Genomic DNA, 13,874 nt, shown 5'->3' with positions numbered 1-13,874 from the left:
CTCTTAGCGCGCCTATAGAGCACCAGTGATTATTTTAAACACTACCTTACTCGTCTGTGGTTGAAGTTGTTGAAGTGAAAGAATTTCCTCTTGCAGTCAGTTCTGCCGAAATATACACTAACGTGGCCAGCCATAGCCCAAGAGCGAGAACAAATCTCTTATTGAGGGTTAAACAACAACAATATCTGCAGTAATGGTATCGTTGGAATGCGGTCTTTACGAACGGGAACCCACACAGAAGCGAATAATTGTGATGTCGTTGCATTTGTGACAAGAATGCTTGGAATACCGACAGATAATGGAGGGAGAAATTGTAATGGTTCTGTAGATCGTAGAAAAGAGAAAGTGAAATATTAAGCGCTTCGAGCGCCGGCAGTGAAATTTGCAGTGAGAAATGACAAAGATATTTCTTTCTTGATTTTCATCGCGCTCTCACTATTGCAGAGAAATTTGGTTATGAAAATGCTGCATGCACACCACCATCAAGGATGCTGTTAAAATTTGAATACAGCACGTTGAGTTTGTTACCTAGTGACGGAGGTTCAGTATAAAAGCGATGGAGGTACACAAGTTCTTGCATTTTTTTGTAAAGAATGATATTCAAAACATTAGCAAGGGTGGACGACCACGGGAAATTTGATTGAGCCAGGCAATTTCCGATTGAAATTATCCTTCGATACATTTACCTTTCATCAAATGCACACCTGCCAATGTTTAGCCAAGAACGTACCTGCAGCGAGAGTCTTGAAAAAAAAACAACTAATTCATGCTGGCCCATGGAACTTACCTGAGTATTTATAACTTATCCATGTGTGCACAGAAATCACCCCAGAGCGCTTCTGTTTGCTGTTGGGCTTCACCTTCTTGCACAGAGTGGCTACGAAGAGAACACACACTGCATTCAGCGCCTCACGTTATAAGTCCTCTTGGCTAAGCTGAACGTGAACGCTTGAGGCGGTGGCAGGACGTTGACAAAACACGGAAACTTTCAAATATGATTTTCGCTTGAAATGAGGAGTACGTGGCAGCTGGTGTCGGCAGACGCTTTAGCTTGAAGCGGGCGCAGTTCTATGCAAGGCTGCACTAATGTTTCATTCACTGCACGTAGGCCAGTTTTATGCATGTGTACGCCTTCAACGCGACTTTGACAAATGACTGTGTGCCACATCTACACAGGCGTTATCTTCACTGCAGCAGCATAAAATAGAGAAGTTATTGCCTGATAACTAGCGATATGATCAGATGATAAAGTGGTGTAAAATACAAAACTTCAAGATAATATAAAGGATCCGCCCATGCGTCATTCATGACCCTGCACGGTCGGGCCATTCCAGCCGCTCATTTAAGCGGTATTTACACGAGTGATGGAAGCCCTCACTAAGCTAGGGGACTGAGCACACGTCACGCATTCCAGAGGCATCCTGGTGACGCAGCTTCCGCTTGTGGTCCAGCGGTGTCGACGGAAACCGTTTGCTCGGCTGCGACAAATTGCCCTCTCTCCGCAATGTTTTTTTTTTGTTGTTTTTTAAGCGCGGCCTGAGCACCGTTTTTTTTCGCGCCTTAAGTTCGCAGCTCGGGTTTTGAAGGGTGTCCGCGGCGACACTTTAGCTGTGTCCCCCTTTTTTGGCCTGTAGTTTGTATCAAAACCATGAGGTTCCTTTCGACTCCCGGCTGCCAGTGTGAATGCGGCCAGGGTGAGGGATTTCGGCCGGAAGGCAGCATCTTGTGCACCTCTCCGCGCAGGGGTACCGTGTGACTGCCAGTATACGGGATCCTAGCGGCTGGCCTAGCAATGTGCTCTGTAGGTAGAAGCTCAGTAGGACTGCAGCGGTGTAATAACATTGGTGGGTATTAATAATTAGCAGCTATTAATATTGGTTCAGGCTGTATTCCAGAACTAAGAGAATATGTACAATAAGGCTGAAGTCACTTAATTAATTTAGGTACTGCTTTCAAGCTGCCCGCAAAACAAGGACAAATCAATCAATCAATCACTCAGATTTTATTTTCGCATATAAAATAGAGCATGGAGTGCGTCTGAAGAAAAGGCAGCTTCATTGAGGCTTTACTGCACTCCAGGCACCCATCCGCAGATACGTACGATACATTTATACACGAATACAAAAAGTAGTTTGATTACTTGTGATAAGAAAGTTAAACTGGCAAGAAGACATATGCATCTTCAGAAATGTGGGAACAAGGTAATAAAATGGAGGAAATACACTAATACTTCTTGTAGTGGACGTGGAAAACAATCTTTATATGAGTAGTTCGGAAACACGTTTGTGGGTTAGCAGTTAAACTTTACTTTGTTGTGCATGATAGCGATTTAGTATTGTTGGTAGTTATGTTGAGTCATCGCTTAACTAATTACTTCGTCACGATAGCACAAACCAAGGTTGGTGATAACGAAAGCAGTGCTTTCAAAAAGGCTTTCTATTCGTAAATTGAAATATATAACTTAGGCGCCTTTATCTAATGATATCTAAGGTATCTGAAGATATCTAAAGCTGAAACAGCGATCGCATGTGACGTAAGTGCATTTTTTTTACTTTACATCTGCGCGTTTTTCAGGATGTTTACACTCAAGTTAATGCATGTATTTTCACTAAAGTCATGATGTATAGCGACCACTTGTGTGGTTCATACTGCAGCTCAAGTCTCAGATACAGGTCTTCCTGCATATAGAAGTCACATAAGGCGTAAAGTTATGGATTTTCGTCCAGAGGCTTTGGTTGCATGAATTTTTAGCACTTTCTCATTTGCTGCGCAATCATTAAACAGCATTAGCAATGCATTTAGCAGTCAGTGCCAAGGAGGCACGTAGTTGTGAGTTTCTCTCCAGCTGCAGCCAAAAAACAAAAATGGTGCTACCGTTAGAATAATAAGCGTGGATTCCGAAGACGAGAAGGCCGTGTTCGTCATTCTCAAAAACGTTACTGAATAAGAAGATATTGTTGAAGCCATATTAAAAGGATGAGAAAAAAATGAACTACAAGTTAAGTGCAATGTATGTATAATATTTCTTTATTAGTTCTATTAGCGTGAAAATACCGAGACTTGTGCATACAATCGAAGAAACCACCGGCAAAAGCTGCACTGTAATAATGCATGAACTACCGATCACACTATTGTCCGGTGAGTTTTACAGTGGCAGCTGTTAACCGGTTGGTGTTTGGTTTTCTGTCGTCATCATAGTAGCAATAGTAGTAATGGTTGTAGTGGTGATTGTAGGACCTTTAGTAGTAGTAGTAGTAGTAGTAGTAGTAGTAGTAGTAGTAGTAGTAGTAGTAGTAGTAGTAGTTGTGTGCCGTTGTCATCGCCGACATAACCGGTTGGTACGTTCCCACTGGAACCACCCGGAGGGAAGTTACCCTGGAAGAAGCAGGACGGTTACCATTGGAGGAGCGTATGGCCACAGAATAGGACGGCGTAACTGGAGGAGTGTTACCACGGGAATTATCCGCAAGGTGGCTACCGTGGAAGGGTAGGTGAAAGCTTAATATGCAAGCGGAGGGTGGTTGCCACGGGAACCGCGCGCTGGGTTGAAAGCGATCATTTTCTGGCGGTATTACTGTGGGAAGAGGCGAAAATGATAGCATAGATATCAAGAACGAAGATATATTACAGTTACAGGTTTGTTTAACCAACGCCGGCCACCTCTGGCACGCAAAGAACGCCCCTGATCTTCGGCCTTGGCACTCCGACTGGTCGTAAGATTAGGGTAGTTTTTGGTTACAACATACGTTGTAACCATTTCCTAATCTTTTCCTAACATTTCCTAATCTTTTGTAACTGACCTTAAGACTGACGCGGGAAAGAGGACTGAGAAGTTGTCCTCTCCTCTACTGAGAAGCATGGGCCACTATATCTATAACGCATCACCTTGCGACCCCCCCTTCCCTCGTACTTGTTTCTTCACATATGAAGAGCAGTTCGTTCCTGACAAAGTACCGCACAGTAAAAGCAAAAGCCGACATTCATGACATCTTGTAGCTCTCCTCAGTCTTCATGATCAAACGCTGTGCGCTCAGATTCCTTTCTAGAGTATTTCTATACCTCAAAGACTTTGCCATCCAGTTGGGCTACTCGTACGATGTCCTCACAAAGGCATTGCCACAGACGTTGAAAACCGTGGATGGGGAAACGCTCTCGAAGGCGGACAGATGCTTTTACTCTAGGTTATCAGTGAACAACAACACGCTCGCGGGAATTGGTATCAGCAGACCCCTCCATATGCAAACATGTCCACCGGCCGTACTCTGTTTCAGGTGGCACATATACACACACAGTTGTCGGGGCGACTGGGTGTCCCACGATCATGCGCCCACATGAGTAAGGGTCTTAAACACGGAACCCGCTACGCATGATAAGCAGCGAAAAGCGTCCCAAATAAAAGAACAAACGAAAAAGGATGGGGTTTTCACGTTGTTAAACCGAGAAGACGTGAACCATATGCTTAGCCCATGGCTGGCTGATGACTTTGGTTTGCTGGGTCGTCGACACGTCTGGCGACGATACTAGACGCGGATGTGCAATGTACAGCGCGAGGATGTGTTGCACACACACACACACACACACACACACACACACACACACACACACACACACACACACACACACACACACACACACACACACACACACACACACACACACACACACACACACACACACACACACACACACACACACACACACACACACACACACACACACACACACACACACACACACACACACACACACACACACACACACACACACACACACACACACACACACACACACACACACACACACACACACACACACACACACACACACACACACACACACACACACACACACACACACACACACACACACACACACACACACACACACACACGCACGCACGCACACGCACACGCACGCACGCACACGCGCACGCACGCACACGCGCACGCGCACGCCCACGCACACGCACGCGCACGCGCGCGCGCACACGCACACGCACACGCACACGCACACGCACACGCACACGCACACGCACACACACGCACAAGCACACACAGTGAGTCGGTCAGACCAAGTGAAATGGCTTCGCTCTAAAACTTTGCAGTCGAATTTACTCTAGCTACGCGGCCGCTGAATCTGCCCGCTGGCGAACAAAATTAGTTCCAATCTGTCATAGAGAAACGAAGGCATACAAATTGATAATCAGTGTAAGCCAGAAACGTGCCTCTAGCTACCCAGCGAGGAAGAGGCAGAGGAATGCAAAGGAGGAGTAGGAAGAGGGCGACAGAAGCAAGCTGTCCAGCCTTCAGAAGAAGCCTGACAGAAGAAGGAGAGAAGAAGCAAGCAGGAGCAAGCAAGCTCTCCGCAGCCTTCTAACCACGTTGCCATTAGACCTAACTGACCGCCAGTGTTCCGCTAATTCTTTGGGTCTGCATTAACTCCTCTGCCGTGGGTATGTCAGACTCGAACACAGGAAAACAAGAACAACGACAATAAACATGCTGTCACCAAGCCTCTGACTCGCATAGTACGGTGCAGTTTGGAAGGTTACTGGCGGTACACTACGTGAGGACCTCGAATGTTGCACTGTCATTCTTACTACGCCGTCGGATATAAACTGGTGAAGTAATGTGACTTGCTAATAAATAATACGAATTTAGGTAATGATAATATCTGACCCGACGGAGGTACCAAATACGAACTCTTTGGAGTAGTTCTACTGTTTTTGAAACACGTCAAAATTTTCCCATTGTCAAGATATTCTGCTTAAAAATGGTGCGAAACCTCATTAGCTAAGCAAGTTATCTTTGATTATTAGTTTAAAGGAAAATCTCAATAGTCACATGCAATTGGTTTAGCATGTACTAAATGCGTACGCCTACGTATTTTAGTTTGCTGAGCATGAGGTCTCAAATTGGAGACCAGAAATGATTTCTGCTGTAGCGATCATCATCGTTGCACCGTGCCCCCCACGCTGGCGAGCACAAGCTTGGAACGCTTAGCTCTCAAACCACGCTCTCAAAGGTGCCGTTCTTCGCTTTTACGGCGACACGCAGGCGTTCCGCTCGCCTCTGTTATTTTACGTCGTGCCTTCAGGGCCGCCTTGCCCGGAACAGCATCTGTGCTCGCCATCTCAAGGCTTTTCCGGTAATGACTGTATCCGGACACCTCCACATCACGATGCCGACGCATCGACAACTACAGCGGACGCGGACGTTGTTCTTCCATCGTTCCGTCCGGAGCACTGCATCTCTTGGCTTGCGCAAGTCGAGGCTCGTTGCTTCATCTACAACGTGTCCTACCAAGGCCAAAGCTACGCTCTCTTAAAGGCGACCCTGCCACAAGAATGCCTGGACCGGCTTTGCAAGGCAACATTAGGCGATCACCCGTGCGACCAGTTGCGAGAGGCGGTCCTTCGTTAGTACTATGTACCGCCCTCCAAAGCCCCCGTCGACCCTTATGCGGCTTCTGCCTCCAGCACTCACAACGCTGAACTTTCTTCAACTGCCCCGAGTGGCCCAATTGCCACAAGCACACCATCCGCCGACGGACCTCCGGCAACCATCGACCTTTCCCCACCTGCTGCCATGATCTCTTGAGGCACCTTGCCAGCTGAGATCCTGTGCCCCCCTGCAGGCGCTGGTTCCGCACTGCCACTCCCTGTCACGATCACCCTCGTTGTGGCTTCCTGTGTTCATGCACCTGCAGGGTCCCCTGTGGACACTACCCTCAAAGTGTCTTTGCGGCCGGGTCTACCCTCACCCTCCTTCCTCATAGACACCTCTGCCACGACATCAGAGCTGTCTCGCTTATCTCCTACTCCTGCGTCTTTATATGAGCCAATTCATCCGCGGCTCTAAGAACCCAACGCGCCTCCAGAGACCGCAGTAACGCTGTTTCCCGCCCTCCAGTCTGTTGCAAGTACAGACACTTGGACTGCGTCTCCCGTCCTCCCAGACCCCTCTGTCCCGCTGAGTCTCGCCCATTTCGCCGTGGCCTCTCATGCCGGACTACACATCTACAGCGATTTTGCAAACCTCGTCTGCCACCCACACCCTTCGCCATCAAGTAGTGGTTTTTCCAGTGCCACCGCTGAGCTTGACGCTTTGTGTGCGTCCGGTTTATCGTTCGCCTTTGCATTTTCTCACACCAGGCTTCTCTGATCGAGCCCTACTACTCCATGGCAATTGCACGACCACCACACTTCTGCCTTGGCCGCCCGCCGAGACCTGACTGTGCTACCGGCTGCCCCATCCGGATCTTCGACACTGACTACTTCCCGGACGCTTTTGCTCTCCAGAATTCACCAGGAACACCACGTTGTATGTACATAACTCTCTTGTGCGCCCTTTCCCCTCGCGTTCTAGTGCTCTTTTATGTTTTGACGTCACCGTCCTCTCTAGGGAGAGGCCCCTGTAGAGATAATCACCGCGCCTACCGCCCTGGCGAGCGCGTGCTTGGAACGCTTAGCTCTGTCGAGCGCGAGTATCGAACGCCAGAGAGCTCTCCAGGTCGGCAAGCCGCTCGAACGCTTCGTTCCTTAGCTGGATAGGCCTCGCTGCATTGGTTCCCGTCGTCCAGCGTAATAAATGTGCCCCCCCACTACCATAAAGGTGTGTAATAGAATTTTGAGTTAAATGATCGTTGAAGGTGGTCGAGAAAAATTATTGATTAATAAAGTTTATCGCTGGATTGGAATTCGCTGATCTTCAAGATATCAAACAAAGACATTTGCGTCGCTTTTTGAAATTTAATATGAGATCGACAATGCACTCATTTTTTGAAGTATTTTCTTTGGAACTGGTGCCGAGAAACCTCAATTAGCAACCGTGAAATGCAGGTGCAATAAAACACTCTCGACAAAGAAAGGGTGCCTTCAAGCTTGCATCACCATGTGGCTAGATGCAGGAATTGCGTCTGATTGTTATGATGCGCCTGATGGCAGGGCCGGTGGCATGAAGGATATCTGGAGAGCATTGCAATCTATTGAAGTCAGAACATTATATTTGTTAACATGGCGATGAGGTCTACGGCTGAAGCTAAGAAGATTAATGTTGAAAACATTCCTACGGCGAAGCGATGAACTTCGTCGTGTGTTCTTTGGGCGGCCGGCGTCTTAACACGGGCCAGTCGGCGCCAGCGTGGGCCGCCCAAACCCTAACGCCAGTTGTCACATACACCTGGCATTTCAAATCCTCCAAATAAATCGCTATTTCTCACAGTTCGCACAAGGGAGCCGTATGTGCCAGACTTCAGCTCATCACACTTAAAGGGGTTACATACAAAGGAAATCAAGAGCCACTGAAACCATGAAGTATAGGGGAATGTTTCAACTTTAACGCGATAGCGCAAAGAAGCTCGTTCTGAAAATCCGTCGTCTTGCGTCATTCGGGTAAAATTCCAGAGTTCCTGAAATCAGAGTATAGAATAATGAAATAGCCGGCATGGGTTTTCAAACCCAGGTGCTCTGCGTGCCAGGAGGCCACGCAACTCATATGCCAAGAAGGATCGTTGGTTCAAGCGTGTTAGAGGGTCACCTAGAGAACGGGCGTTGGTGTGTATGACTTTCTAACGTGTGAGAAAAGACCGAAATGCGTCGTCAAATAAATAAAAGCGCAGAAACGTCCTAGATTCAGCTAAGCTGTTCTTGGCAACTGTTTCTTGCTGTCATCTTTTACAGGCGAAAAAATCTCTAATGGCGATAATTTTATCTCTCACCGCTGTCGTAGGCATAAGCACGACAGTCTCCTGTCCTGTCCGGTAGTTTCCCGCTGCTACATAATACATAGGTATAACGTCCGTGTCGTAATTTGTCCAGCGGAAAATTTAACGGTTTTTCCAACCATAGGCACTAATAAAGAGCATTAGAAAAAGTAAGTTTTCGACCTTTTGCCTTTTGTTATTATCGATTGGTGCAAAACAAGAAATAAAAATAAGATATGTTCAGAGAGATAAAATATTGTTTTCGGAAAAACGTGCACGTAACAGATAAAGCCATACAACATAATGTTGGGTGCAGGCATCGGATCGCAACACCAGATCAGCATCTGGCGCAGGCGCGGGGATTCCCACTAATTCTGCTACGAGTGATGTACAGCTGCTAATTAGTTTTAGAGCGCAGCTCTCAGGCTGCCGTTCCTGGCTTCCGCCTTCGTAGCCGTCGGCGTAGTCACTGACCCCGCCGGGTTGTCCAAGTAGCAAAGCGAAACGCCACCTGGAAGGTGCCTGCTACAGAAATGTCCCGGAGGGTGTCTAGCACCGTAACACGTCGCCTTCCAGCGGTGGCAGATGGCGCATGTAAGAGCTGCGCTCAAATCTCGCATTACCGACTACCCCAATTTTCTGTCAGTTTTATTCTTTTATCTTTACTGCAGTAGCATTTTGTAGAGTTACGAACTCCCATTCATTTTCTGCAACACTACGCAGCGTTGTGCGTGTGTGTGTGTTATGCCTTTTTTCCCTCCTCTCTTCCTCCTTTTAGTCCCCCAATTCCTCTTCCCCAGTGCAGGGTAGCCAACCGGAACCCCTTTCTGGTTAACATCCCTGCCTTTCCCACCTCCTCTTTATCTATCTACTGCCAGCAAATATATGTGGACCCGCAGAACGTGCAAGTAGCGAAGTGTGACCGTTTTGCTACGAATATTAGGCTGATGTTAACAAATATGCTGCTCTTCTTTGTGCCGGCTTGCGAGGCGCCGCCTTCTTGGCTCTCACAAATACACCACTAACTCCCTTAGCGAAGCTTCATCTGTCATGAGTAAGCCTGACGTTCTTCTTGCATATGGTAGCTGTGCATGTGTTTTGACCTGTGGAAGCGTGGGTGGGGTTTTTGTTTAAACACAAGGCGCCGTGACTGTCTCTTTCAGCGTGAGCAAGTGTACCGCGGTGGAAATTGCGATCATTGAAATGAAGCAGAAAAGATAAGGATATGGAGTACCTGCCGGCGTTTTCCTAGGCTGTGCGTGGGTGAACACTAAGACGTGTTAAATAAACTGCGTCGTACCAGCTTTCCGCTCGTCGCCACTATCGTTTGCTATAATCCGGCATTAAAAAATTACCATTCATTTTCCGTTATATGAAGGTGTTTCTAACTATGCGCATTTAATTTCTAGCCAAAAGATCCGAATGATGTTTGCTGCTGATTCTTCGTGATGTCCGGGAGAGAAAGGTGACGATGGGGACAAAATGAATCGCACACTGAATGCTCATGAACCACAGACGGCAAAATGGAGCGTGCCACACTGGCTTCGAGAGCGCACTCCTCGCATGGCCCATCTTTTGTTTTCCTTACCGCCCTTGGCTTGGAAAGAGAACCGGGCTTCAGGATTGTATTCCCCTACTTCAAGGTGTGCTGCTAAATTATCACGCGTCGGTGTTGGAACTCAGTGAAGTTCAGGCTGGTAAAACACGGCCTCGAGGAGAACGCCTTGGGATGGGGTTAGCGCTGGTTGGTTGGCAACAGGGTTCGCAGGCTGGCTTAGGGGGTTGCGCTAATCTCTCATAGATTATTATCGGTTTACATCTCATATAATTTTATTTGCAAGATTCCGAGTTACCTGCACTTCGCAGCCTGTATATTTCGACTTAAGATGACAGAGGCACAGTAATTGTTACAGTTTATTTCTGATATTAGAAACGTTAGCGTCACTGATACTTGAAGGTACGCAGCATTATTTTTTTAAAGGATTTATTGCATATGAAATGTGTTTTTAGTTCTTTTTTTTTTCAGGCTTACTCCAGACCAATATTTTTCTTTCGCATGCGTGCAACGCCAAAATGTGAGACCATTTAATTAGGCTGCGGATAAAGAATTTTATCCTAAAACCCGACAGTGATGCTGTAAAATAAAAGATATAAAAATCAGGCATATAATTACTATATCAATACTGAACCCTATCGGTTTTACGAGTAATATCTTAAGAATGTTGGTTGTACGCGCTTAACTAAATTACTTGTCTGTAACTCCTTAACTACTTCTGTTACGTCGCAAGCTTGAGATATCGGTGATCCAGCCGCAGAGTGAATTGGAAATAAATGACCACTCTCGGCTTGAAAATGATATAGAGCACTTGAGCAGTGCCTAGAGAAGGATTAAAGCATTTAACTTCAGAAAGCGACTGAAGCTATGAGGTTCGCCGTAGTGGAGGACTTCACAACATTTCAACCTCTTGAGGTTCTTTACCGTTCTCTGACATCGCAGATTACGCGGTCTCTAGCATGCCGCCTCTATCGAAAGGCGACCGCCACAGCCTAGATCGAACCCTTGTCTTTCCGGTCAGCAGCCGAGCAAAATAATCTGGGAGCCACTGCAGCGGCAGTGCGGAAAGATAAAAAAAATGAAATCGAACCCCGGCTCATGGTTCGGAGGTCGCATACTAGCGCTCACCTGGCCTGTTGGTTGAAGTAGCTGCATTATCTAGGAAGAGGTGCTCCGATAATATGAGAGAGCTCATGGGTGGATTGTTGCTTACAAAGTACAGCTCAAGAACTTCTCAATTGCTCGGCGACTGCTGCAAAGTAAACATTGGCTTATAATATCAATAATGAAACAACGGTCTTCTAAATATTTGTCATTCCTGGCATAGATTCCTTAGTTTCTTGCTACACGCAAGTTGTCTGCTTTTTGTTAGTCGATTTTCAGTTCAAATAATCAAGGAAATTAAAATAATTAACATCATCATCATCATAACCAGCAGCCTGACTACGCCTACTGCAGGGCAAAGGCCTCTTCCATGTATCTCCAACTAACCCTGTCCTTTTCCAGCTGCATCCATCATTTGCTTGCAAACTTCTTAATCTCATCCGCCCACCTAACTTTCTGCCGCCCCCTGCAACGCTTGCCTCCTCTTGGAATCCACTCCGACACCCTTAAGGACCATCAGTTATCTTGCTTCCGCGTTACATGCCCTGCCCAAGCCCATTTCTTCCTCTTGATTTCGCCTAGAGTGTCATTAACCCGCGTTTGTTCCCTCACCTCCTCCGCCCGCTTCCGGTATCTGAACGTTGCACCTATCATTTTTCTTTCCATAGATTCCGGCGTTGTCCTTAACTTAAGCTGAACCCTTTTCGTTAGACTCCACGTTTCTGCCCCATAGGTAAGTACCGGTAAGATAAAAGTGTTCTATACTTTTCTCTTGAGGAATATCGGTAAGTTGCCATTTATGATTTGAGAGAACCTGCCATATGCGCTCCACCCCATTCTTATTCTGCAAGTTATATCCATTTCATCATCCGGATCAGCTTTCATTACGTGCCCGAAGTAGACATATTCCTTTCCCACTTCCAGCGCCTCGCTACCAATTGTGAACTGCGGTTTCCTTGCTAGACTCTTGAACATTACTTTGGTTTTCTGCATGTTAATTTTTACACCTACCGTTCAGCTCAGTCAGTCAAACTCATTGATCAAGCTTTGGAATCTTTCTCCTTAGTTACTCAACAAGGCAATGTCATCAGCAAATCACAGATTATTCAGGTATTCTCTCTTAACTCTTATCACCAACTGATCCAAATCCAACTCTCGGAATGCCCCCTCTAAACAGGCAGTGAATAGCATTGGCTAGATCCTGTCTCCCTGCCTCACGCTCTCCTTTTAGAATTTTATTGCTGACTTTATAGAGAATTGGCCGCCGCGGTGGCTGAGTGGTTACGGCGCTCGGCTGCTGGCCCGAAAGACGCGGGTTCGATCCCGGCCGCGGCGGTCGAATTTCGATGGAGGCGAAATTCTAGAGGCCTGTGTACTGTGCGATGTCAGTGCACGTTAAAGAACCCCAGGTGGTCAAAATTTCCGAAGCCCTTCACTACGGCGTTCCTCATAGCCTGAGTCGCTTTGGGACGTTAAACCCCCGTAAATCATGAACCATTTATAGAGAATTATGGTAGCTGTGCAGTTGCTATAGATATCTTGCAGTATTTTCACATAAGGCTCCTCTATATCTTGATTGCGCAATGCCTGCATGACTGCTGTGGTTTCCATTGAATAAGACGCTTTCGCGTAATCAATTAAGGCTATATATAGGGGATGGCTATATTCTGCGAATTTCTCTATCACCAAAATGATTGTGTGAATCTGATCTATTGTGGAAAATGCTTTACAAAAGCCTGTCTGACGATTTGGTTGATTGAAATCTAAGGTCGCCCTGAGTCTATTAGCGGTTACCTTAGTAAATACCTTGTAGGCAACGTACATTTAGGTGATCGGTCTGTAATTTTCACCTCCTCAGCGTCTCTATTGTTATGAATTAAGACAATGCTAGCCTACTTACTAGCTTCTGGTACGCTAGAGGTCATAAGACATTGTGTATGCAGGGTGGCCAGTTTTTCTAGCACAATCTTTCCTCCATCCTTCAACAGATCAGCTGTTACCTGATCCTCCCCAGCTGATTTTTCCATTTGCATTGATCCTAAGGCGTTCTTTACTTCCTCTTTCGTCACTGACGGGATGACGCATTGCTCTGATCTACTGTCTGTCTCTTTAACGTTCTGAACAAATTATTAACTGCCGGCTGGCGGCCATACTTGTGGCGGTAAAAGGACAAAACTTTCACTTCCACCTCCACAAGTGTTGTCTCCAGCAGCACGCTTAGTAGAGCTCATGACTTAGTAGGGCTGTAGGCTTCGTTCGCGGAACACGTGGTCCAGAGACTTTTTCCACCTATTGTCCATATCATACCCAACCATTCTGGTCAAAAGGATTTTTTAACGGGAAAGAGGTTATGAGTGTAATTTTTTTATGTATTGCAAGATTTCACTATAATAATAAATATACCTGCAGATCTCCCGTTGGCAGGCTTGAATTTTATTATATTAACGTTATTGCTATGGGCAAAAGTGTTCATCATAGGGTTTCAATGGCAGTCTTAACTGCTCGATGCGAC

At 46.5% G+C, this 13,874-nt stretch overlaps 1 protein-coding gene across 1 annotated transcript in view; it reads left to right on the top strand.

Moving 5' to 3' along the window:
- The window catches only part of LOC144103533 (uncharacterized), a 43,322-nt gene extending 35,770 nt beyond the window's left edge, over nt 1–7,552 (top strand). Inside the window, exons 2-3 of the mRNA XM_077636229.1 lie at nt 7,154–7,322; nt 7,404–7,552. Of these exons, the coding sequence (XP_077492355.1) occupies nt 7,154–7,322; nt 7,404–7,552 (318 nt within the window). The remainder of the gene's footprint in view (nt 1–7,153; nt 7,323–7,403) is intronic.
- Nucleotides 7,553–13,874: the final 6,322 nt, after the last annotated feature.

This window comes from Amblyomma americanum, chromosome 9 (assembly GCF_052857255.1).
Source record: "Amblyomma americanum isolate KBUSLIRL-KWMA chromosome 9, ASM5285725v1, whole genome shotgun sequence".
Taxonomy (NCBI): Eukaryota; Metazoa; Arthropoda; class Arachnida; order Ixodida; family Ixodidae; genus Amblyomma; species Amblyomma americanum.
Note: the sequence above shows the minus strand (reverse complement) of the source record. Positions and strands in the feature narration are given on the sequence as shown.